Source organism: Gallus gallus, chromosome 7 (assembly GCF_016699485.2).
Source record: "Gallus gallus isolate bGalGal1 chromosome 7, bGalGal1.mat.broiler.GRCg7b, whole genome shotgun sequence".
In the NCBI taxonomy this organism is placed as follows: domain Eukaryota; kingdom Metazoa; phylum Chordata; class Aves; order Galliformes; family Phasianidae; genus Gallus; species Gallus gallus.
In genome coordinates this window covers 19,214,504-19,239,726 of record NC_052538.1, presented here as the reverse complement: position 1 = coordinate 19,239,726, position 25,223 = coordinate 19,214,504, and the positions used below count along the sequence as shown (strand labels likewise).

At 37.4% G+C, this 25,223-nt stretch overlaps 1 protein-coding gene across 13 annotated transcripts in view; it reads right to left on the bottom strand.

The window, feature by feature from the left end:
• The window catches only part of SCN1A (sodium voltage-gated channel alpha subunit 1), a 110,530-nt gene that overhangs the window by 36,749 nt on the left and 48,558 nt on the right, over positions 1 to 25,223 (bottom strand). For 8 of the 13 annotated variants that reach the window (XM_046944097.1, XM_046944098.1, XM_046944100.1 and 5 more), the window contains 11 exons: positions 21,836 to 22,154; positions 17,078 to 17,196; positions 13,156 to 13,245; positions 12,299 to 12,427; positions 11,488 to 11,579; positions 10,291 to 10,563; positions 3,877 to 3,940; positions 3,117 to 3,258; positions 2,761 to 2,967; positions 2,104 to 2,409; positions 1,004 to 1,384 (listed from right to left, as the gene is read on the bottom strand). In XM_046944097.1, the coding sequence (XP_046800053.1) occupies positions 1,004 to 1,384; positions 2,104 to 2,409; positions 2,761 to 2,967; positions 3,117 to 3,258; positions 3,877 to 3,940; positions 10,291 to 10,563; positions 11,488 to 11,579; positions 12,299 to 12,427; positions 13,156 to 13,245; positions 17,078 to 17,196; positions 21,836 to 22,102 (2,070 nt within the window). In that variant the 5' untranslated portion in view covers positions 22,103 to 22,154. Of the gene's footprint in view, positions 1 to 1,003; positions 1,385 to 2,103; positions 2,410 to 2,760; positions 2,968 to 3,116; positions 3,259 to 3,876; positions 3,941 to 10,290; positions 10,564 to 11,487; positions 11,580 to 11,677; positions 11,770 to 11,893; positions 12,009 to 12,298; positions 12,428 to 13,155; positions 13,246 to 17,077; positions 17,197 to 21,835; positions 22,155 to 25,223 lie in introns of those variants that run through there. The other 5 variants (XM_004942779.5, XM_003641587.6, XM_001233838.6 and 2 more) reach the window with 5 other exon arrangements.

The following is a 25,223-nucleotide window of genomic DNA, read 5'->3' as shown; positions in this document are numbered from 1 at the left end:
TAGTTATCTAACTGTTCAAGATTTAGTGAGAGTTTATTCACTTAACTATTGCATTTCTTTCCTTCAAGCTTAGAAAAAGAATTATTTAAAGAAATAAAAAAGGACTGAATTCAAAAAACTGTACTTTTTTTGTAAACTGTTTTCTCCTTGCTCTTGCTGACAGAATATTCAATTTCCTATGACATAATAGTTTTTTTTACACTAGACAAACAGTAGCAAGTAAGAAAAGTACGACTTCCTCATGCTTTCCCATGCTAGTATGTTTCTAATTAATGTGAGTAGACAATTTTGAACTAAGTAATTTATTTCAGTGTTCTTCTCTCTTACCTGCATATACATACACAGTGACAGCAATATGTGCTGCAAATATGTTCACACAGACATTTATAATTGGTATTTTTGGTAGTATGTGCAGAAATGCAATCTTCCAATTAACTATGTGTTTATACTATAGAACTCCACCAGCAAAGGATGGAAGCATACAGAAATGAGAAACAAATGGTAATAAAGAACTGACTACTTCCTTACATTTTTAGTGGGTCTGATATAGAATTGTATATTATCAAAATTAACCAATAATGCTAATTTTGATACAGTGGTAATAGCAGTTTGATTGCAGACATATGATAACATCTTTGTATACTGTTTTCAACTGTATCGTAACTTTGATTTTGTGGACCATAACCAGACAGACATTTATAGCAGCAAAATGAATGCATGGCCTGGTAATACAGTATGGTGCTTTTGTGGATGTATAAGTAAGTTAATATTTTACTATGTGGAAACTGCAAATTGCATTTGTTAGTTATGAGAATATTAGTAAGTAAATGCTTATGTTGCAAACCTATCTTATCTGTTTAAATTATTAAAGATTTTACAAGATGCAGGAGCATTCACAGCTTGACCAACCAGGAAGCATTGCCAAGGATTCCATTCTGTAGGTAACACTGGCTGGTGCAGTAAGAAAAGGCCATGATGCCTAAGCTGTTTAAAACTTTCTTACATTGTCATCAGTAGCTGGTTTATCTATTATCACCTCTGGCAGAAGCTGTCCAACAGGCGATGTAGGAACAGATGGTCCACCAACCAGGGAAACCACCCCATTGCAATCCACAGTGCTGTGCATCTTCCCATTCACTGGAAACACTGCCAGCATCCTGGATGACCTACTGGCCTGACTAATGTTACTGTTGCGCCGTTCACCGTGTCTGCGCGGCACAAAGAGAGAATCTCTTCTGCTATCATTGTCTTCAAAAGTGCTGTGCTCATCATCAGCAAAGTCATTTTCAGATCCTATATCCTTTGCTCTACCTCTGAAGCTGAAAAGACTGGTTCTGCTGTTGCGCCTTGGGGAAAACAGGGAGCCACGAATGCTCAGCAAAGACTGTAGGCAAACAAAATTTGTAATTATTAACTAAAAACTTCAAACTTAGCATTGCCATTAGTATCAAATAGCTTTTTCAGTTTTTTTTCCTTACATAAGATTTTCTTTTACCAGAAGTTAATACTACTGTGAATATTTTGAACGCTCTCGACCATATTTTGCAAGAAGAAATACCTGTGCTCATGGATTCTTAAGACAAAACCAGTTTTGAGCACTATTTGCTCCTAATGTCTGCTAAAATAGCACAATATCCATCTAGGAAAAATGGATTATAAATATGCATGTTTTTTCATATATGCAGCATCCTTCACATATTGAACCAACCTCCAACATCATCGAAGCAGGAGGAAAATGTAAGGCTATCATAATGGAAAAACACTATAACATTTTAATAAGAACAGATAACATATAATCACTCTAAGAAGCTAACTGAATCAGCTGAAGAATATCTTTAAGATAATTTTTTAACAATGGTTTTACAAGAACAGCTCTACGAGGTTAAGTTTCACTCTGATGTTTTGTCTTTTTTTACAAGACAGCCTAGCACCTACAGCACTTTCTGTCAGGCACAAACAACAGTAAGAAAGTTTAATGAAAATCCCTGTTGCTTGTCTTTAAGCAGTAGGTTCACATTACTGTACCAGGAAGACAAAACTTGTTTTGTAACAGCCTGCGATGCTCTAATATATGCTTCTACTAAAAATAACTATATGCAATACCTGATGTGGAGAAGAGTATTTCTTTTCATATGTCAGTCTATTGCCTTCAATAGATAACCGGAAACCTTTTCTTCTGATGCTGTCTTCTGATTCAGACTTGTGAAATTCATCTTCATCTTTTTCCTCTCCTCCAGACTGTTCTTTCTGTTTTCTTTTTTTCCTTCTATTTCTCCTCTCTTTGGCACTCTTTGAGCTCAATTTGGAAGCCTCTGAGGAACTTTCTGAAAGCCCACCTGCTCCTCCCGCAGCGCTGGGTTCCCTGGACTCTGCGGATGCTGTAACTGCCACCGCTGCCACCGCTGCTGCCTGTCACATCACAGAAGGAATTCATGTCACTCAGCAAACCATGACATCAAAACCGTTAAATTTTACTACTACAGAATTTTTAGTTCCCCTCATCCCTGAAGTCACTTACAAATGATACTGATGACTTCAGACTGAAGAAAAACATAATAAACAATATATTCCTGGTTCTGAACATTCTTGATTATGCCTCAGCTGTTCTCAGTACAATGCAAAAGAGAAAATCTCTGAGCTAACTCTGATAATGAAAGTCCAGCACGGTGGTTTTTACCTCCAAATTCAAAAAATGGGATTTGAGTATCACTAGAAAAATTGCTATTATGCGCTTTTGCATTATAAAGCCATAAATTATACCTGAGCTGCTTCTTGCTGTTTCTTTAGCTGTTCCAGCATTTGTTGAAATTCTGCCTCTTTCTGCTCTGCTTCTTCAAGGGTTGCTTGGTTCTGCTCTTCATAGGCCATGGCAACCACAGCCAGGATCAAGTTGATCAGATAGAACGAGCCCAGAAAAATCACCAAAACGAAAAATATCATGTATGTTTTCCCAGCAGCACGTAGTGTCTGGAAATAAGAATGCATTCATAAGCAAGAATAGGTAAACAAAGTTCCATTTCTCATACTTTGAAAAGTAAGATAACATAACTGATTTTAGACCTCTTGCATTACAGGAAAAAACATGTTTAGTCTATTACCCATAACAAAATTCTCACCAGTTGATAAAGATTTTCCCAGAAGTCTTGGGTCATCAAACGAAACAGTGACAAGAAAGCCCAGCTGAAAGTGTCAAAACTTGTGTAGCCATAATTGGGGTTTCTACCAGCTTTCACACACGTGTAACCTTCTGGGCACTGCCTGCAAAGACAAACTGGGTGTTATCTTATATGGTTATTTTAGTATTATCAATTGGAACATCCAGAAGATTAGAATCAAAAAGTGTATTTTTCTTTGGTTAATCAGACTAGAAACACTAGAAGTTGTGATTTTTAATTGAGAATTTTTAAAGAATGCTAAAAAATTATGCAGGAAAAGCACAAATAAAAACTAACTGTGAAAAGCTTAATCTAAACTTCTAAAACATAATTCAAATAATTTCTTTAATTATTAATGCTGTAACTACTGTCAATGTGAAAACTACTATCTGCTCTTGAATGTGATAGTATTCCTACATGCAGTGGGAACTGGAACATAGCGGGAGTTTTCTAGCTGTGCCATCTGTTGCTTCTCATACCCAGCAGTAACTATGTTAATTGCAAATTACCAATTCAGCCATGCAAATACTAATCTCATTAAACAGTTCACTGAGCTCAATGGTGTACAACGATGCCAATGGGATCAGGAACTCAATCCCAGTGTAAAATCCTAACATCACTTCTTATGTGAAAGAATGTAGTCACTAGAAATGTATTATGTACATCTTAAGATGGATCTAATTTATACATTGTGAAAAAATCTCACAAAAATTGGCCTTACCCAGCATCAGAACTGTTTCCACAAAGGAGAGCATCACTTTGCCCTTCCAGAAAATAAAAATGACCTGTTTAGGAAAGAATTTCCAAAACATTAATAACATTCTGAATATTTATGTGTGGGTTTGTTGTTTATTTTTTGTTTTTAACAACAGCTCTCTGAAACAAATAGTCCAGATCTATAAGTAATAAGATGATTTTAGATACATTTTTAAACAAGTATTAGCATTTTTTTCAGCAGGAGTGTAACTTTGGAGTAAATGCCACCACAAATAGCATTAAGAGCCATCTCTCACCTTACTGTTAAAATGCCAAAATATACTAAAAATCCCAAAGAATGCTACTGGATGTAAATGAATTGTACCTTTCTCCTTTCAGACTGATCACTGAACTAAATAAAAACTTAAGACATTATATTGTACACTTACAATTAAAGTGTAGCTGAAAAAAGAAAGGTGCGGATAATTTGTTTTAAGGAGGGAAACTTTCTAATCAGCATTGACAAGAGTTCCAGTTGGCCACTTACCAACACTTGTGGCAGTTATCTCATATCTCCCTCGCTACAAGAATGATATTGAGGCCCTAGAGCACGCCCAGAGAAGGGCAATGAAGCTGTGAAGGATCTGGAGCACAAGTCTTATGGGGAGTGGCTGAGGGAACTGGGATTGTTCAGTCTGGAGAAGAGGAAGCTCAGGGGATATCTTGTCACTCTCTGCAACAACCTGAGAGGATGCTGAGAGGAGGGGTTCAGACTCTTTTCCAAGGTAACAGCAATAAGATGAGAGGGAATGGCCTCAAGTTGAACCAGGAGAGGTTCAGGTTGGATATTACGAAAAATTTATTCCCTGAAAGAGTCCTGAAGTATTGGAACAGGCTGACCAGGGACTCACTGTCCCTGGAGGTTTTCAAGAAAAGAGTAGATGTGGCACTGAGGGACATGGATTAGAGGTCACAGGAACGGGCTGATGGTTAGACTAGATGATCTTAATGGCCTTTTGAGCCTTAATGATTCTATGATAAGTGAACTCTGCAAAAATCATCTGGCTGCCAAGGGCTCTCACTACTATGGACACTCACAGTCTGCAGTGAGACTGATGATTGGTATACAGTTTGGTATCTATCTAAATTGAATAACTGCAATGTTCACCTGCATAGATAGAGTTTCAGAGGTATATATGATGAAATTATTTATAACCTTAAGAAAGAAATAATGGGTAGATTCCACCAAATTACCCTGTAACTAACCATCTCAAAAGCTGTCTAGTAATCCTGAATTTAAAGGGCTTTTTAGATGGTTTAGACAGCAACAACACTGACCTGACTGTTCTTAGAAGAATAAAGAGATGATGAGCAAAAAGTTGTGCCTATTAAGATGCACATTCACTATATCCTTGAATTTGTTTTTTTCCCCTCAAAGCAGACTTCTACAGTAGCACTTCTGCAGCTGCTGCACTTCTGAAGTGTTTCTTTTTTGCTTCCTGAGGAGAATTAAAGCTCCCACTGACCTTCTGCTCCACAGACCTGGCCTGCTAGTCTCCTTAAAATGGCCTCATCTGAGGTGCTACCAGCACAGCTGAGCTCAGACTTGGCTGTGGCTGCACACACTGTGCTGGTGAAGGCTGGCTGGTACAGAAACAAACTTGAAGAATGTTACCACTGAGTACTGGGTTTGAGGAGGTGCCACCAGTCATGGGCATAGCATGTTGCTGGCCACAGGAGGTAGCCCATAGGTTGTCAGCTGCACATAGATTGTGTTTGACACTGTGAAAGGCTCGGTTTCAGTATCTACTCAGGCATACAGAGTACAGTCTCCTGCGTGCTGCTGCTGTCGTGTTAGGTTGGCATGTGTTGCAGAATTGTACTGTGCTGACCTGCAAGAAGGAAAGTTAGCTGGCTTGATGCTGACCACAGCTGACCCATGTGAAAGAAACCTTATTCTGCATGATGTCAGCTAATCATGATTAAAACACGTTGGAGCTTAACAGCTGGTTGGGAAGAACACAAACCTGACCTGATCAAGTATACATAGGGCAGTCATTCGTGAACAGCACTGCAGCAGTTGAACCAAACCACTAAAAGAAGACTGGTGTGAAAGCTTTAGACAAGATGTACTGTGAAGCCTGCTGCCCTGCCAGCTCCCCAGGCAACAGCCACCAGGCTTTCTCTGTATACTCTGATACAACCACGTTATGCAGGATGGCAGATACAAATGCTCAAAATATTGTCATGACAGGAAAATTCTTCTAACAACACAAGCTGAACAGAACTGTATAAGTACATGCCCCTAACTAAATGCAAAATTCACAATGGTATTTTGCTAATGTAATGTGAAAAGACTCTCACTACATCCAAAGCACATGGTTGGTGTCCCCCCCCCCTTTTTTTTTTTGCTAGGAAATGTGGAAAAATTCCCTGACACGCAAGTACTTCACTTCAAGTGAATGTACAGTTGTCTGGGTAAATTTAGGGTAATGACTGAGCATAACTGTTATTTCATGATACAGACACTGAGATGTTTCACGCAGATTGAAGAAAAGTCTGTGCTTCATAAGCAAGTAGTTGTGAGCACATGTGAGGAAAATCATCAGTTAGTGATGTGTTCAGGAGGGAGAAGCCCTCTCTCAGTGACAGGACAAGGATGAAACCTCTGTGAATCCCAGCACAAAGGAAAGCAGGAGACTTGCAGCTCTTGCAAGATCATCTGGCATCAGATAAGCAGAAAGTATACTTAAGAAGCATTTGCAACACTAGGAAGAGACAAACCCATGTGTTGTGGGCCAGCATTACCAAACTCCTCTTTGTCCAACAAAGATGGACATCTAGAAAAGCACCCGGGCTGGCCCTGAGATTCCATTCTGCCAGATGCCAGGCAAATGTTATGTGTATCTACTAATTGCTGACTGCATCTTCTTCTTAATCCTTTCAAGCAACTGAGGAGATGACTTGTCTTCTCTACCAGACTTGGTCTCTGAGAGTTCAGCACCTACCTGATTAGCCCATTTATTTCTTTTAGGCTGCTTCCATCTACTTCATAGAAGACTCACTGGCAATATGTTTAAGATGAAATAAACATCTTTATTTAAGAAACTAAAAGTACTGAGAGAGCACTAAAAGAAAGAGGCAAAGAGAGAATAGATATTTGAACTCAATTACAAGGAAAGAAAGAACAGTGCTGGCACAGAGATATCCCTAAAGATTTTGCTAAGCCAAGACATTTTGATCTCACGTTCTTGAGCTGATTAGTTCAGCAGAAGAGTATATAATGCAAGCATCACTTGAATAATTCTATAAGAAGCAATGACGGATTTCAGAATTGCTCTGACAGCTTACCTGCTGTGTACCACAGCATACCTTGAAACACATAATGTGTATCAGGAAACAATAATTAATAACTGAAAAGTGTCTTTGGTCAGTCAGTGCAATACTTACTTCCCAGAAAACTCTTAAAAGAATGAAAGAATGAAAGACTTGACGAGATAAATAGATCTACCATTAATTTCATCAGATTTGATATCTCAGGACATGGGAAAAGAGTACTTGGCTCACTCATGCCACCAGTGCTTACATTAAGTCTCTCAAATGGTATTCCTAAAACTGAGCTCAGAGGAAAACCTATGGCTTATATGCTTTTTTGTGTGTGTAATATACACAACTATTAGCCATTTAAAACTATTATAATTTCTACTAGACAGAACCATTGTACTGCTCTGAGTTCCAGCTAAGACCTTTCTTACTCTCCTGTAAAACAACTAGTTTAAGAACCACTTCTGTATCCCAGTAGCCAACCTGGAAAAAGAACAGGAAGATGCAACAGGAAGATGCAATATCTTTTTTCTGTGAAACTGCCTGTAAGCAAGGAAAACCTTATTAGCTGCATAATAAGATTCATAATTTCATAACAAATATGAACTCCTATGTAAATAACACCACAGGTTGAAGGAGCCATTCATTAAAGTATTTTCTGTAACTAATGCAGCATGATTTTTCAAGGGACTTCAGGTCTCCCTGAAGCCAAATGAAATCAGTTTATAGATTCTTTGTTAAAAGAGACAAAGAAGTTTGACCTTGAAACATGTAGTCTCCCTTGCTTAATCTTAGCTGTACACTACAGAATGGGACCTCTCTGAATTCATGAGTTCAAATAAAGTGAGTTTCACAAGAAGATTATATCCTAATTTAAGAAATTTAGATGGAAATCAATCACAGTAATTGATCAGTTGCATGATCATGGTTAGAATTACTTCTATTTGAAAACCGCCTGTCTTTGACGTACAGCTATTGAACCTGTTATATCTTTGCCTGTGAGATCAAAGATATGTCTGTGATAAAATATCTGTTCACCATGAGGTTTTTCTTAACTGTGATCAAATCACCCCTTAAAACCTTCTCTTTGATATGCTAAGTAGGTTGAGCTCCTGCCCTATCTATAAGGCAGGTATAAGGCATGTTTTCTAGCCCTTTAAATCACTGTACTCTTTTCTGCACATCCTCCATTTTTTCAACATTCCATCTAAATTGAACTTTTTATAGTATTCCAGTAGCAACTGCAGTGGTGCTGAATATGGGGGTAATACTGCCTTCCTAGTCAATAATTTATTTATGTGAACAGGATACCATTTAGCTTTTAACTGCAGAGATTTAGCCTTAATTTGTTGGAGTCCTGTCTGCTCCAAAGTGCCTTAGGTGCCTTGCTAAGGACCTTCTAATCACATTTCTACATCTTGCCTCTCAGTTGCAGCTCTGCAACCTTTCACGCAAGCTGCTGTGACAGTGCTTTGCAGTGCCTCTGTGGCACTATTTTTCCCTTGTTCTCCTGTTTTTCATGTGATCTTATTCTCGTGGTGTTATATCTGCAAATACAGTGTTGCTACAGCAGGTGCTCATGAAAGGAATTGTCCTCAGTGTGAGAATTATGCCCTTCCCCATCCAGCCTTTTCCTACTTATTCACTGTAGCTTTTGATTTGTATTAGGTCACATTATAGCATGCATGTATAAGCTTAAAATCCAACTGGCCATGCAGAATCCACCCTGATCAAAGCATGTTCCAATTAGTGCTAATAGCTTTGTAACCATGAAAAACCCACAGGGAGTATGAGCAGACTCTAATGAAAAATATATGGTTACTATGGGAAAAGTAGTATGGGGCAATCACCTGCTGTACTGGAAAGAACACTCAGGGGACGAAACTCACCTGGGGACCCCAGCACTTTCTCACAGCTAACTACTATTATCAATTTTCCCTTTCCTCTCACTTTTCCTTCTTCCTTTCAGTTCTTTCGTTGTTAGAGATGACGTATGCCACTGACTACAGTCTTCATGAATGTGAACCTGTCCTGCTACAAATTGTTCAGCACTGATATTTAAAACAAGGATCTGAGGTTTGCAATCTCACATTTAACTGCATTGAAATACACTTGTTTGTTTATTTTCAGTTTGCCAAACTATCTGTTATCAGCTTGGAAAATCATATGATGGGAAATGATCAAAATGGAAAGAGGCATCAAAATGAGTTCTGAGGAGACTTGTCTGAGATCAGTACTATTCAAGATTTTAACTAATATGATCTTGTCAAACTTTTGAACGATACCGATCTCATAAGGGTGACAGGTGAGTCTGAGGAAATCACTACAATTTAAAGGATACAGGAGAGTCACAAAGGTGGTCAGAGAAAACAGGGTGCTGTTCAGGCTGGAACAATGAACTGTGCAAATACAAAGTGAAATCCTAATGAGGTTAATGTCTGTAAAAGATTCAGGAGGCAGGCAGATCACAAGCTGAACTTGATTTAATGATGTTAGATTTGTAAACAAAGGCAAGCACTAGTGGAGGATATATAAAGCACAAGTTACTATGCTGCAGCACAGTCCTTCTAAACAGCCTCTTGCCAGCTTAACCCAACCAGCAGGCCTCACAGGGAAGTGACATGCTTGGATGCGGCTTCTGCACCATAAGAAGAATGTTCATGAGCAAGAAAGAATCCAGAAGAGACACCTAGATCTAGGAAATAAATCCTCAGAGAAAAAAATGTGATGGAAAAAAGACTGAACATGAAGAGAACAGAGCATGGTAACTTGAGTGCAGTCTCTAAATATCTCTGAGACATTGACTAATGTTGGGGAATAATTTGTTTTTCAGGCCTGTGGTGAAGCTGATAAGAACAATAAGCTTAAATTTCAACATAAAGTTATGTCATACCATAAATAAACTTTTCTAATTGTGGGAATGGTGAAGCACAAGAATGGATATGTGGTGATAATTCTGAGCACTTCTTTACTGGATTCCCTCAGTGGAAGTCAGAAGTCTCTGACATCTGTCAGAAATGACAGGATAGACTTTGATAAACATGCTGTGGAATATATCTTAAGAACAGAGCCATCTGTAGAACATTTTAATAACAATTATGCTGACAATACTTACTTTCATCCTCAATGTACCCCTTCCAGTCAAATGGAGTCACTGTTGAATTAACCAGTGTACCATTTTCACCAATGGTGCTGTTGAGCTCGGAAGTGATATTTGTTTCCAGAGTGAAATTTTCTGGAGGCCACTGCAGACATTTATTCCTCAAGTTGCCCATGAACAGCTGCAGCCCTATTAGTGCAAATACACTCAGACAAAACACAGTCAGGATCATAACATCCGAGAGCTTCTTCACAGACTGAATTAGGGCTCCCACAATAGTCTTCAAGCCTGAAAATGTAAAGGAATTTTTATTCTGGTGTTCAAAAGATTTTTAAAGCATAAAAAATGACAGTATCTCCCAGTAAAGTTATAGATTTCATGCAGAAGCCCAAATAAATGTAATGTCTGTGAAATAACACTTTGTGAAGAGCTTTTTCACTTGTGAAAATGAATAAAAAGCTGAAGTATATGTTCACTTGAAACTGTAAATGGAATGAGTTGCATATATTTCAAAATACTTGTTTTAGTACTAAAACAAGTGACTTTGTTATTCATGCTATACATGAATCTCACAGAAAAGTCTTCTTTCTTTTCGTTTGTCAATACCTCTTGCCCCAAACCTTTGCTATTAACAGTTTTATAACATACTAGAATTAGTAGACAGAAGTAAAGAGCCTGTTTATACAAAAATTCAGTTAAATTTAATGCTATAAAACTGGAGATGGTTTGGAAAATCGCAGAAGTTTAAGATAATAAATCCCCCATGCAATGTCCATGCTATTCTTTATTATCTTATTCCATTAACTTCATTACTTAGTCAACATTTAAAACAGTTCTATTTTTAAGACACAAAGATTCACAACAAATACCACATAACATCATGTAGGTAAAATACACATGGGTAAGAAAACTTCAGGGTAACTGATATTCATTGAATGTGGAGAAGAAAGCTTGACATCGTAAGGTGAAAACCACACACACTGTGTACTGCAATGTCTCATGCAAGAATCTGTTAAACTCAAAGGCTGATTTCAAAAGGAAAGAGCTCATGTTAAAAAGCAATGAATCAGAGATTTCAGTGAATTCTGATATCTTCCAATTCCTGCTTTTTTTTTTTTTTCTTTGTGGAAAGAAATAAGGCTTATGCTTCAAAAATGTGAGTATAGCCTCTGTGGAACAACAGTCAGCCTCAGTGTTTAACCTAGCTCTCACCTGGAATGACTGAAATTGTTTTCAAAGCTCGGAGAACTCTGAATGTTCTCAACGCTGAGACATTGCCCAGGTCCACAAACTCTGTCACATATCTGTAATAGGGGAGTTCACACACAAACACAATGACAGGATAAAAAGGAACAGTTGGGAGGTACAAGGGGCCTAACACCTTACACCAGTTACTTCTTACCTGGGATTACAGAAATAGTTTTCAAAGCTCTCAATACTCTGAAAGTTCGAAGAGCTGAAACATTGCCTAGGTTTACAAATTCTGTTACATACCTGTAGGATTAAATCACAGTTATTCAGAATTTAGGCAAAGTTTATGCTACTTACTTGGGTCTTTCATCAAGACCGCTTTGGCGTTTTTAGCAAAAAAATTAAATAGCAACAGTCAGAGGTTTACCTTTCATTGCAGTTTGCCTTGCATTAATATGCTTTCAGAGCCTTCAGTTAAGTTAAACGTCTCTGAAGTGAATCACAGTGATTTAACTTTGAAAGCCTAAAATTTATCTAGACTAGATTGGTAAGTTTGTGGAATGAAGTCAAAGGGATGCTCCTTTTCTGCTCAGAGAAAAAAAACGCAGGACATGAAATTAGCCTAATACTAACTGAACTAATGGCTTCTGCAGTATTTATGTTTACATCAATATATTCACATTAGAATGTGAAAATTGTTTTTGACAAAGTAAATTCATAGAAGTATTTTCATTTGATGAAATTCATATGTATTCATATGCATGTATTGATACTAATTTCATGCCCTTTTTGCCCTTCACTTTCAAAGAAAAAGCAAAAAACAAAAACTTACGCAAAGGTAATGACAGTGAAATCGAGCCAGTTCCATGGATCTCGAAGAAAAGTAAAATCTTCTAAGCAAAAGCCCCTTGCAATAATTTTTATAAGTGACTCAAACGTATATATTCCAGTGAAGGTGTACCTGGAAAATTTCAGATATTCAGAAATTTCAAAATAAGTAGTAATATTCTATACTTGCATTTAAAAGAAATGTGGTAAAAAGCAGTTTCTTCTGAAATGCTTTATATTCACCATATATATTTGTGAATTCACGTGCATTAAATACAGAATTATTGATCTTATGCATAAATTGAAGAAATAAAACCATAAAATAAATAACGTTTTAAAAAATCATCAGTGACACTCAGTTTAAAATTATACTACATCCGTTCCTGTGATCCAAGAACATTGTGAGCATAAGATACTAGATACTGTCAGAACCACTAAAATCTAATCCACCCAGTATTAACTCTTGAAAAGGGAGAGTACAAGCATTCACTTAAGTTTCAGTTTAAGAATACATGTGCTTATACGCTGTCTTTAACTGGCATCTACAAATAGAGAGCCACGGTTCTACTCTTAACGTAGTGGCATTAACACATGGTGTAGACACTAAACTATGAAGATAAGAGAGAACCAGTGGGATCCAAGTACAACAATATCCATAAATAACTTTTATTTTTGTCAACCCAAATATTTTCCCAGAAGGAGATCTGAATAATTATCCAACATTTCTACATAATATAGAGAGGAAGTAGTATTAGTATCTCATGATAGTTCCAGCCAGCACACAACTGCAGTTACAAGCATATTGACTTATTGAGGAAACGTCAGAGGCATGACTATCTTTAAGTAAAATATGCAACTTACTCTACATTCTTGGTCCAGTCCGGAGGGTTACTCATGGTCATAAACACACAGTTGGTCAAAATAGTGCACATAATAAGCATGCTGAATAATGTAAATTATAGTTAAGGAAATCACAATAGCAGTTCAAGCAATATCACATCAACTGTACATTTTAAGTACAGCAAAATATTGCCGTTTTTATTGTGCAGGCTAAAACCTGACCCAAAGTAGCCACACGATGGCAGCAGAAAATAAGCAATACTACATACACCTTTATGCCAAACGTTTAACTTGACTTTAATTTTTCCTCTAGTCATCTTTTTATATGTTCAGTTCCTTAAAAATATTTTGCATGAAAAGTGTTGGTACAGAAGATAGTTCAAACTAAAGAAAGCAGTTTACAAATGAAGTTGCATGTAAGAGCTCAGGAATTTTAATTTCATTTAAAAAAAAATGTAGACAGCATTTTTTGGTTTGAGTTATATTTTTATGCAAAAGAAAACAACAACAACAAAAAAAAAAACAAAAAAAACACCTTCACTGTAAATGAAAGAGGAAGAGGAGAAGTTACATTTCAACCTAAATTTTGCAGAAAATTTGTGCTAGCATTCAGATCGTTACTTAAAGCTGCTGAACCATTCAGACTTGAGCATATATTTCCAAGTTAACATTTCAATCACAGGGAAGGATTTACCTGCCCCATTCCCATAGGTGACATTTATCTAAATTGTTGAATAAGCAGTAAATATAGCGACATCTTTCATTAAAGTGACAACTCATTTTGGGGATTACGTTGTCATACACGCTCTGAATAGCAAAAACCACTGCTATTTGCTTAGAATAATTAACTATTATCCTATAAGGTGCTTCTCTGTACAGTCCACAGGCAAGATTCAAGATTCTGAATTTATTTAAATCAGAAATTTCCTTGTCCAAAGAGAATTAATTTTGGTATTTGAGAAACAAGGATATCTCCTGGAAGTTTCAATTGTCTCATAAAACAAAGTACATAAAATGTGATTAGAGATATAGCACTCTAGTATTTCTAGATATATCTAGTAATATTCTAGTAATATCTATATTACTCAGTTATAATTACTCTGAATAATATCTATATTATTCAGTTAGTATTAGGCTAATCTAGAATAGTAATATTCTAGATATATCTAGAAATATCTAGTATTTGGGGGATATTCTTAAAAATGGCAGAAATCTGATCAATGCCAGTAGGATAAACGCTATCCACTCAGATAATATTCTTGCTGCTAAATACACGTTTGATGCTGAAACATAAAGGCTGTCATGTCTTTTATAGGGCTAGGTAAAGAGTTCTATCAGCATGTATATCACATACAAAACTACTTTGAAAGAATGTTAAATGAAAATGGCCAGTGTTCAGAAGTGAGGAATCAGATTGAAGGCCTATAAAACTCCTTTCATAGACATGATAGACTGCCTTCTCTAAGCAAATCAGCACTGTGCATCAGATTGAATTTGCCAGAAGGATCTCTCCCTTCTTTATTCTAGATCCTTCAGCTATGTAGGAAATGAAGCATCTACAAAAATCTAAATCCTGAATCCTTATGAATTTTAGGAATAAAGCTGGGAGATGATTGTAGCTTCAGTTAAAGAAGTTAAATGCCTTTTTGGTAGAGCTGAGTTTTTTTAGTTCTGTGTGGTACATTATGGGTTTACAGCTCTGTATCATTAATAACAAAGACCACAGGTAGGTCCTTGCACATTGCTCACTCTGTACATAATTTAACTATACACATATGTGAACAATTCTGATATATAGTGACTTCTTTTTCACACTCTTCCTGTACCAAAAAGGATTTTATTTAGAGCCACAGCACAACATCAAGCCAGTCACTTTCTGGAACAGATGAAGCATCCTATTGCCTGCATGGACTTTGTGAAAGATGGAAATTAGAAAAAAAACACACTGCTAATTGGTTTTGCAGATAGCTCCTGGTAGTGAGGTAATGCTGAATAACACTAATTTCAGTTTTCAAAGGCTAGCTAGCATAGAGATACTTTGCAAGGTACCACTTTTTCTCTCATGCATCTCCTTGATCCTTTCTAATACTCCTTGCACCATGCAACGCTAGCCATTGTCGCCTGCATTTTTGTCTGCTCACTCTCCATCTCTTCTAAACTTTCCATTCTTTTCCATTCACTGCAAAAGTCTGGCCATCCTCCATCACTCTTGCGTTGCCCTCTCAGATGAACACTCTATCTTGACTTGAGTCAAGCAGGCAGAATACCAGGGGGTGAGTCAGCAGAGAAATTTATAATGTTACCAATTCTTGGGGCTGCTATTATAGTAGGTACTAACAGTGAAGAAAGAACAAAGCAGAAGTCTCTGAGCTCTAGAAGAGACACACTGACTCCTTGCTCAGTGAACAACATCTGATTGTGTGTTTGGGCACATGTGATTGGAGCCCCATACACAGAGGTTCAGGGAATTCAGAGGACACGTATGCGGAGGTCCTCCAAGATGCATCAGTTTCACTGTGCTCAAAACTCATCTTTTGCACTGAAAGCAAAAGGCACTGTTCTTTTACAGAGACTACAATGCTAAACTGCTGCCTCAAAGCAGGGCAGTAGAGTTTACTGGTAAAAGTCATTAGATCAGTAAAAAGAGTAAACAACATTACTGCCTATTTTTTTTTTCTTATAAGCTAACCTTGACAAAATATAAGTATCCAAAACCTAAAATGCATTATGGAATATTCTAGGTGACTGAACACATTAATACTTGCAGTGTTTGCATTGTACTGAATTAAAAACAAACAAACAAAAACAAAAAAACCCCACAAACCTATCCTTCCATTTAAGATAAAGCAAACAAACCAAAAATCCCACTTCTGTATTTAAGATAAAAATAGCTTCAATCTGACAGTACTGGCTACATTTTCTCACCATCATCACCATGATGCATGCAGGTCTGTCAGTTCCCTTACTGCTCCCAGCTGCTCCCTAACTCCTTTCCAGGCACTTTCCTTTCCTTCTCTCACTACTTTAACTTTGAGGGAGCTTAGAGGAAAAGATCTCCTGAGTCATCAGCAGCCACTCCATTTTATTCTTCTTATCCAAATATTTAGAAAATTGCCCCAGCAATCTCTAGAAATAAGACTTCTGCCTTTGAGTAACTGCTCTATGTTTTACTGTTATGCTAAAGTTTCCATGTGGTGACTGCTTTTCCCAACCTTAGGGTTGTGCAAGAAGTTGCACAAAAGCCTCATACTCTAGAAATGTCCATCAACTGTTACGAACATCAGACACCAATCTACATACCAGACTAAAACCTTCCATCATGCACGGTCATCAGCTTCTATCATCAGCTCTGATCCCCTAATCTGTCCACCATTTGCACATACAAAGACATTGCGAACTGTCTGCAGGGCTGCTGCTGCTGCTTTCTGGCAGTGGCTTATGATGCTTGCCATTAATTAGATTGCAAAATTTTAAAATTGAGAGCTTTTCTGGAATTTATGAGTACAAAGTGCTTTCTTTACTAAATATAACTTTTATTATGGATAGGCTGCATAGCACAAAAAAAGAATCAGGAACATGTAACAATATTAACGTTAATTTGGAGAAACTTTTCTGAAGTATTCCTGCAGATTTCAATTGTCTTTAAATTAACAAGACTGTTTTTAAAACATGAAAAAGATTTACAAATCCAGAGATCAGTGATTTCTCAAATCCATCTGCAAATTTCTCCAGCTAAAGTATCAAAATTTGACAGGATAGCTATAGTGCATTTCAATTATATATTCAAGTGTATTTAAATAGTGTATTCAAATTTCCTTGTATTTATAGAAACTTACCATAACTCGCATGCTGGAAAAAAAAAATAATAACATATGAAAAACTGCTATTTGCAATGAAGTAGAGATATGAGTTTTTTTTCTTGAACCAAAATTAAAAAGGATATGAATGTACCAAAATTTTAATAGCTATTTTTCTAAGAGGATTGAATGGAGTTAAAATGTACAGGGCGGAGGTGGCACTGAATCGGAAGATTGCCTTCCCTTTATTCAATACTATAAAAGTCTGAAAAAGAGAAACAAAAGACATTTTCTAAGTGTGTATTCAGTGTAGATGCTCATTTTAAACATTTTCTCATTTTAAACAGTCAGCAAATTCATGAATTTTTGAATAGTTAATATACAAAAAGCATGACTCACTTTTGAAATAAAACTTACTTCCAGTACTTACCTGATGTCCAAAAATATATTTTTAAACATAGAACATTCATTTCATTAATGCTTTTGTAATACTGCTTTGTTAAACAATATCAGTTATATAATCTACTTGTAGCAAAAGATGCAGAAACAATTAACTGAAATTGTAATTGCGTTTATACTTTCCCATAAGTAAGGGAAAGGCTTTCCCATAAGTAAGGGAAAAGCTAAGGATAGAGGGAAATAGCAATAACCCACATAGTCATGAATCTCTGAGGACTGTGGGCATCCAAGTACACTTCACCTGAGGAGAACAGGAGATGCATCTCAGAAGACCACCCTGCACAACTGTGGTTTACAGGTGTAAATCTTTCCCAGAACGCACACATCATGTGAGATCTTATTTTAACCACTAACAAGTGTATAATGTTTAGGGAAACTTTGAAAAAAATTGCTTATGCTGCAGCCCATTGTGGCTGCAACAACATTAACACTACAACACTGGAAATGCAGACTGCCAAGTCTCTTTGTGGCTTTGAGGTGATCTTCAGCTGTAGAAACAAACAAAACAGAACAAAAAGCACTGCAGAAGGAAGAATCAGTAATTTGGAGGAAATCTGCATGCACAAGAATTACTGCCTAAATTCAAGCAGAATTAAAGGTACCGATGAAACCAGCAATGATGAATCTCAAAAAATGCTTTTTCTTTTTTGTTAGGGTTGCTTACTTCTTGGACATACTATGATAAAGCTTTCTTGCTTATCACTACATTGCTGAAGAAGCGAGCTGTAAGCTAGGATGCCATTGGAAATGTGAAAAAGGAGATATTGATCTCTTCTGGTATCTGTGAGGTGTGGAGTGAGACATAAAGTCCACCGACTGATGGCAAGCAGCGTACAGAACCATTTCTGGGAAGGCTGTCAGTCTGGAAAAACATGCCAAAAATTTTCAAAGAAGATAGTTCTTCAATCTGCTTACATTCACAATGCTTAGTATGTACAGACCAGGAAGTACCGACACCAATTGCTAGGAGCATCCAGAAGGCAGAGGATAAGGGTTTCCACAAGTCTGTGGTGGACACCAAAAACAGAAGGCAGAGGAAAAAGAAGGGGATGAGTACTGAGTAAAAGCTCTCCCAGCCCTAAATTACTTGCTGTCTTCTTCCCTGAGCTGCCTCTGTCCTGGCTCTATGCAGTACACCTGGCAATGCAGATCAAAGCCCTTAATACTAAGTGTCATTAACACTGGATCTTGAGCACAAACTCAAGATGTGTAGGAAAGCTGTAAGAGATGTACCTGTTTTCCCTGCTTCTGCACAGAAATAGAGAATCTGCAGATGAAATTGAACAACAGAATAAGAACTGAGCTAATATTCCTAAATTATATTTCCAGTTAGATTACAGATAAAAAATGACCTTTCAAGGGTAACTGCAGTTGACTTGACTTTAAATGAAGGTTTCATTTTAAATATGTGAATAGCCAGACAGATGAATGATGGGCTTTGGTACATTTACCAAGAGGCACGGTGAGTTTTCCCTCCCTGGTCTGGCCCCAGCCCCCAGGCCTCACAGCTCACAGTAACAGCTTCTGTAGCTATGAGGTAGCTGAGAAAGTACATAAAAAATCACATTTCCTACTAGGTTTGAATCTAAAACTACACCACCTACATTTAGCCAACCTACATCTTTTTAAAAATCTTTGAACACAAGCATATTAAACATACATCTCTTTTTAACATGCCTTATGGAAAATAACAGCATGCTGGCACCACTCCAGCTTCAGTTGGAAGCTGCTGCTATTTTAGCTGTTCCACTTTCTGCTGCCCTGCATAAGCAGAACCAGCAAGGTTTACAATTTCTATTTTGGTTTTAATTTTTCACCTAAAACATCTCTGTGATGGGAACCTTGAAAATGACTGCGTTGGTCCACTGACTTCTAGCCTTAAAAATGAACTAAAATTGTATCTCATCTCTCAAGGAGAATTTTCCTAAAAATGCAGAAAACAGGGAGTACAGCTAATGTCCAACTCCTGTATAAGTTTCCTGCATTTGCACCCCAGTCTCAACCCAGATGCAAGGCAGTGTGTAGGCAGTGTGGATGAGCATGAAACTTTCTACCCAAATCTGCCAGGACAAAGTAGACATATGCTGAGAAAAACCAAATAAATTCTAAATAAATTATAAGATTCATATTCATATATGGAAGATTATGCTTACTTTCCAGGGTTTATGTTTCATGAAGTGTTTTATCATGTTATAAAGACTCAGACTGAAAGTATTCCAGTGTGAATGTAAATTCAATGAAATACCTAAAGAGAAGTGTCCAATTTGCAGCTTTGTGCCTGTAACCTGGCTTCCAGCTCCGTAACTTCTGCCATATTTGACCCAAACTGAGAAACTACAGTCTTATCAGGGCAAAGGAGGAGGAAGAGTATTTCAAACTGATGCATCCAAGAGTAAAGAAGCCAAACAAAAGCAGCCTCCAAGAACCAGTCAGGACAGAAAGTTCTTTAAACATTATTTCCCCTCTCTTTCCTTCCATTTGGCTTTGAAGCAGTTTCTTGAAGGCTGAGCACTACTGCATTGCATTACCACTTCCTATGGCTAGATAAACACTATATCAAAACCCACAGCACCTTCTGTAGTGCCAGCTTCTTAGTCTTACAGCCAAATAGCTTCTCAGGGAAAGCTCTGGAGAGGACTAGCACAAGAGACTTTGTAGCATTTCTGAAATTGGTATTTTCTTGTTTTACGGCTGTCTATTGAAAGCATTTTTTTCTAGCTAGACCTTAGTTTTTTGTGTTACTTGAACTTTTATCTTCAAAATTCTTTCATTTGAAACCACCAAAGATATCTAAGATCACCAGTGCATTCACCTTTTCTGATGTTACGTAGAATGATTTTATAGGTTTTTTTGTTTCCTTCTGCAAGACAGATCCAGTTTGGGAATCCAGAAGGTATGGTTTGATAGGATTAGGCAACTGGTGTAGCCAAGGACAAAAGGACGGAGCTCTTCTGACAGGCATCAATCTGCATCCTTCTGGCAAGAGGCAGTGTGGGCAGAGGCAATCAGCAGGAATGCTAAATCTACACTATAGCAGGAGGAAAGTGAAGTAGGGCCCATTTAGTTCCAGCTATTCTTTTGCTCCTTTTTAATGAAGCAGCAAGGCAAAGACAAAATAGCCAGACTTTAAAGTAAGAAACCAGGTGGACCAGATTTTGAAGCATGCCTGCACATCAGGATCTGAAAGGGTTCCAGCTGATCCTTTCTCAACAGATAGTGATATGAACCTCCCTGATCCTTTGTGATGGCAGCTTCACCATGAACAGGCAGTTGCCATTGTGTCCGGAACATAGAGATTCGCACTTAAAACAAGAGTAGAATACAAAAAGTGAGCAAAGGTTTAGAATGCTAAACTTAACAGTTTCAAAGACCAGCATTACTGAACATCTTGTATAATGGTACTTCATTATAATAAAACCATAAGAAGGAGGGGTATTAAATTGTAATAGACAAATTTTGTTCCCATGGTACAGTTGCTGGCATTTAGGCTATCTAAAGTACAGTGCAAATGTATACTGCTATTAGGTGCTATTTTTGCCTTTTCCTTTAAGTTAATATTGGGCACGAATACATCCTCTTTGGTGATAAGTTTTGCATAGAAACAAAGACACCAAAACATAATTTCAATTTGATCTCATATGCAGTACAGTGAAAAGTATCCTTCTGAAAATATAACTGCCCAAGTATGGCAAAATAGGTGGTAGACTTCCATTATTACTTAGTAGTTAAATCTTTAGGGAAGAGCTCAGCCCTGCTGATTCATATTATCCAGAAAAGAAGATTCCCTATTCCCCCTCCAAAGAAACTAAAAACAACAAACAAATAAAAAAAAAAAACCCACGACCAGATCAATGAGTGCAATGCAGTACACGTGTATGAAGCAACTGATGTATGATTTTTCTCATGACTCAAATTTGGAATAAAGAAGGTATTTGTACAGCTGATTAGATTTTCTGAAAAAAACACAGTGAATATGATCATTAGCATCGTTTGACGAACACTATAGATAACCATTTTTATAGGCTATTTGAATGCTTGGAAGTCAAACCTACAAATGTTCTATGGATGAATCAGATATAGTTTTGCAGAGGTCTTAACAGAGATGAGCCACAGTGGCATCTGCTAATCCATATACTTGTCCTAACTCTTTCTAGCAAATACTAATTTTCCTTCATTCTGTATCACTTCTTCAGACCCATACAATTTCAGTATTTACTTTCTGGAAGGTGGAATGCATATCTATCAATGGCATCAAACATTTTCTGCTCTTGTACGCTAATTATTTTAACAATGCTTAGCTGTTCCCACATTATTAGAATGATGTTTTCCCACACTGTTGTCAGTTAACAGACGATTAAACTATTTTTGTCATAGTAAGAGAATGAAACAAATATGATAAAGCTCTCCAAACATTTTCATAAGAATGGGAATGATATTAGACTCACTTTTTTGTTGATATAATATGGGTCCATATCTTCCAAGGGCTCAGACACCATTCCTGGAGGAATGTCACCATATATAAATGGAAGTGTTTTTCCTGCCTCCAAATCACTGTTTGGCTTTGGCCCATTTTCATCATCGTTGTCTTTACGATCTTGTTTAGAATTCTTAGCTTTTTCTGCAGCAATGCGTTGTTCAATAGCTGCAAGAGACTCCCTAGTGAAGTATTGGAAGCTGTCTGGTCCTGGTGGTACAAGCACTGGCTGCTCCATCTTTTCATCCTGCACATTTTAATTACCATTTATTCTTCTGCATAGGAAAATACTAAGGGGAAACAGAAACAAACAAACAAACAAACAAAAAACACGTTACAATCATTGAATAAGAAAGTTACAATGTCTATTTTGAAATGCTTTTATGTTATATTGGAATGTTAAAATATACGTAGATTGGTCCAAAAGTAATGCCTTCTATTTATTTCCATGAAAACTGCAACAGATATGAAGAGCACAATAACACTATTTGATAGAGCGAATTCTCAGCTACAAAACATTATTTTTAAACATAGTCACCACCATTAGCCACACATTTTTGCCAGTAATGAGCAAACCCGCATGCTCATAAAAATCTGCTCCAGTGGAGGTGACAGCTGTGCACTGCCATCTGGAAATGGCTTGCCTTCCATGTCACTGTCACCACTGTTGAAACACACCATCCATCCCTCTCTGCTTTCACATCCACTGTTGATCTCCATAAATATTCAGCAAATGTCAATGAATGTCAATGGGTGCAACTTTTTCCACAGAGAGGAATTCAGTGACACATCTTTGCTTCACAGGCACTTTCATGTCAGATGTCATTTTGACAGACTGCCCCTCTGCTGCCATCTGTCACGTGGCAACAACATGGAACAGAGAATTGGTGGGGTGGGAGTCAAGAGAATGGAGTCAGGCTCTTTTCATTGGTACCCAGCAACAGGACAAGAGGCAATGGGTACAAAGTGGAACATAAGAAGCTCCATCAGTACATGAGGAAAATCTTTATTTTAAGGGGTCACAGACCACTGGTACAGGCGTGCTCAGAGAGTTTGTGGAGTCTCCTTCTCTGGGAATGTCTAAGACCTGCCTGGATACTTTCCTGTGTAAACTACACTAGGGAACCTGCTTTTGCAGGTACATCCAACCCGCAGGGCTGAGCCTGTCCTCCACCATCATGGCAGCAGCTCTGCCCAACCGAGTTGCCCAGGCCTGGGCCCTCACCGATTGCTCATAACAACCAAACAGCAGTATGCAATTGTCACTGTCTGGGCTGAAACTGGGACACGGGGAGGGCCTAGTGCAGTGCTAACTGAAGTGATGGCAAATAACTGTATGCATTTTGATACACTGGCTAAACACAGTCCTGTGAACAGAAAAAAAATATGCAGCTTCAATTTGTGTTTTGATAATGAATTGGAGAATATGTTTCAAGATTGCCAAAAAAGTCATAAATTTTTTGGTATATTTGCAACTCCATTTTCAGTCAACACAAATACATTACCTGCAGATTTTAATATAGAATGTATAGAGTTGCAATCAGGCATTCAACTAAAAAATATGATCCTGCCTCTTTACCAGAATTTTATAAGCCCTATTTTACTAGAGAAAAAAACCTCAAGGAAGAGCATTCAGCTAGAGCAAGAAGAATTTAATCTTTGCCCTTCGCTTTGCCCTTGCTCTGTGACACAAATTATGTTCTTGATTTGGCAAAAACTAACAAGTTAATTCCGTTAAAAATCATGCATCTTACTATTTTGAAAAAGTATCATAGAAAAGAGGAGTATCAATACTTGGAAGTGCAATGCGGTAATACTGTAATATTCATTTTCATTTAAAAAATAATTCCTGGGTATTAGCGAGAGTATCAGTGATATACGCAGGGAATGCCACCTGGCTGATTCAAGGCACAGCCTGAAGAGCGCAGCTACTACAAATAAAGATAAATTAATCTACATGTAAACCCACACAGCCCAAATTGCTATGGAATTTTCTTTTTCTTTTTTTTTGTTTACTGACACGGTTTCTCTTTATTTTTGATTTAGCAATTAATCATTACGATTCATGCCTTCAGAATGCAGAATAAGGTTGAGAAACCTTCCACAAAGTGTGGAGGGGAGGTACTGCCAACTGTTATAGCTTTGTATGCGAAACCTTAGCTGAGGAGTAACACCTTTTCCTTTCTTCACAGAAGCCAAGTCTTGAAGCTAAGTAGCCTTCTATCTGAAGCAACGCACTTGGCAGAGGAATAGAAATCAGACTACAGTAATAAGACTAAACAACTTTTTATGACTCCCTGTAGCTCACATACAAAATGAAATTTATTTCTAATTATCAGATTTATGAGGTAAACATGCATGTTACCAGACTGATAATAGATTTTTCCATACCATTTAATGTTGTGTTCTTGATATTTCCTCTCTGCATGGCTAAAGCAGACCTGGGCACATGGATTTGCTTGTACTAGACTACTTGAACATGGCTAACTATACTAACTTTATTTTTAAATGAAGGGTAAATATGTGAATTATTGGAAATATTGGAAACAATAAAATAGTATATTCTAGATCAAGCAAAAGTCTATGCTTTACAGTTAGCCATTTCCATCATCTAAGGTGATGCCCAAAATGGAAACTGGCACATAAAGAGACACAGAAAAGAACCAACAAGGTGACAGGATCACTATGTAATTTGCCACAGAGTCACAAATAGCCATGGTTAACTACGTGATTTAGCAAGACAGTTTAGTGTCCCAGTCTAGTCTGCCCAACAGCTAAAAAACAGGACTCAGAGAGAGGAAATACAGTAAATGTCTGTGATATCCACACTTACACATAATTGCTTAGTTTACATCTCATTACACAAGTATTTGTTCTAAACTCCCCCATCAGCTTTCATAATTCAATGACACATTTTCCATCAATCAGCAAAACTCTTGTAGTACCACAGGCAACAGACCATCTGATCTCTCTTTGCAGTGCTCTGCCATCATTATGCAGAAATGAAACCAAGAGTTACTGGAACAGAAAGAATGCCCATAAGAAAACATAAACTAGGCAGCCTAATGGGAAGCCTTAATTAGGAAAGGCAGTTACAGCTTCTAATTCCCTGCTCCTAGAGCTATTTCTCTGTTGTATATGATAAATTCACTTGAGAAGCTGAATACTGCCAGAGGTGTATTAATAGCTGCAAAAATTATTAGGAATGAGAAAAAAAGGTTTAGTTCTAGTTTTAACTCCCAGCTAATTTCTCCAGCTCAGATGGAAAATACAGCATCACTTCAAACTGTTGTCCACTGCAGTCAAGCAGACTTTCATGCAGACTTTTTGTGTAAAAAACCAAAGCTTCCCTCACCGTA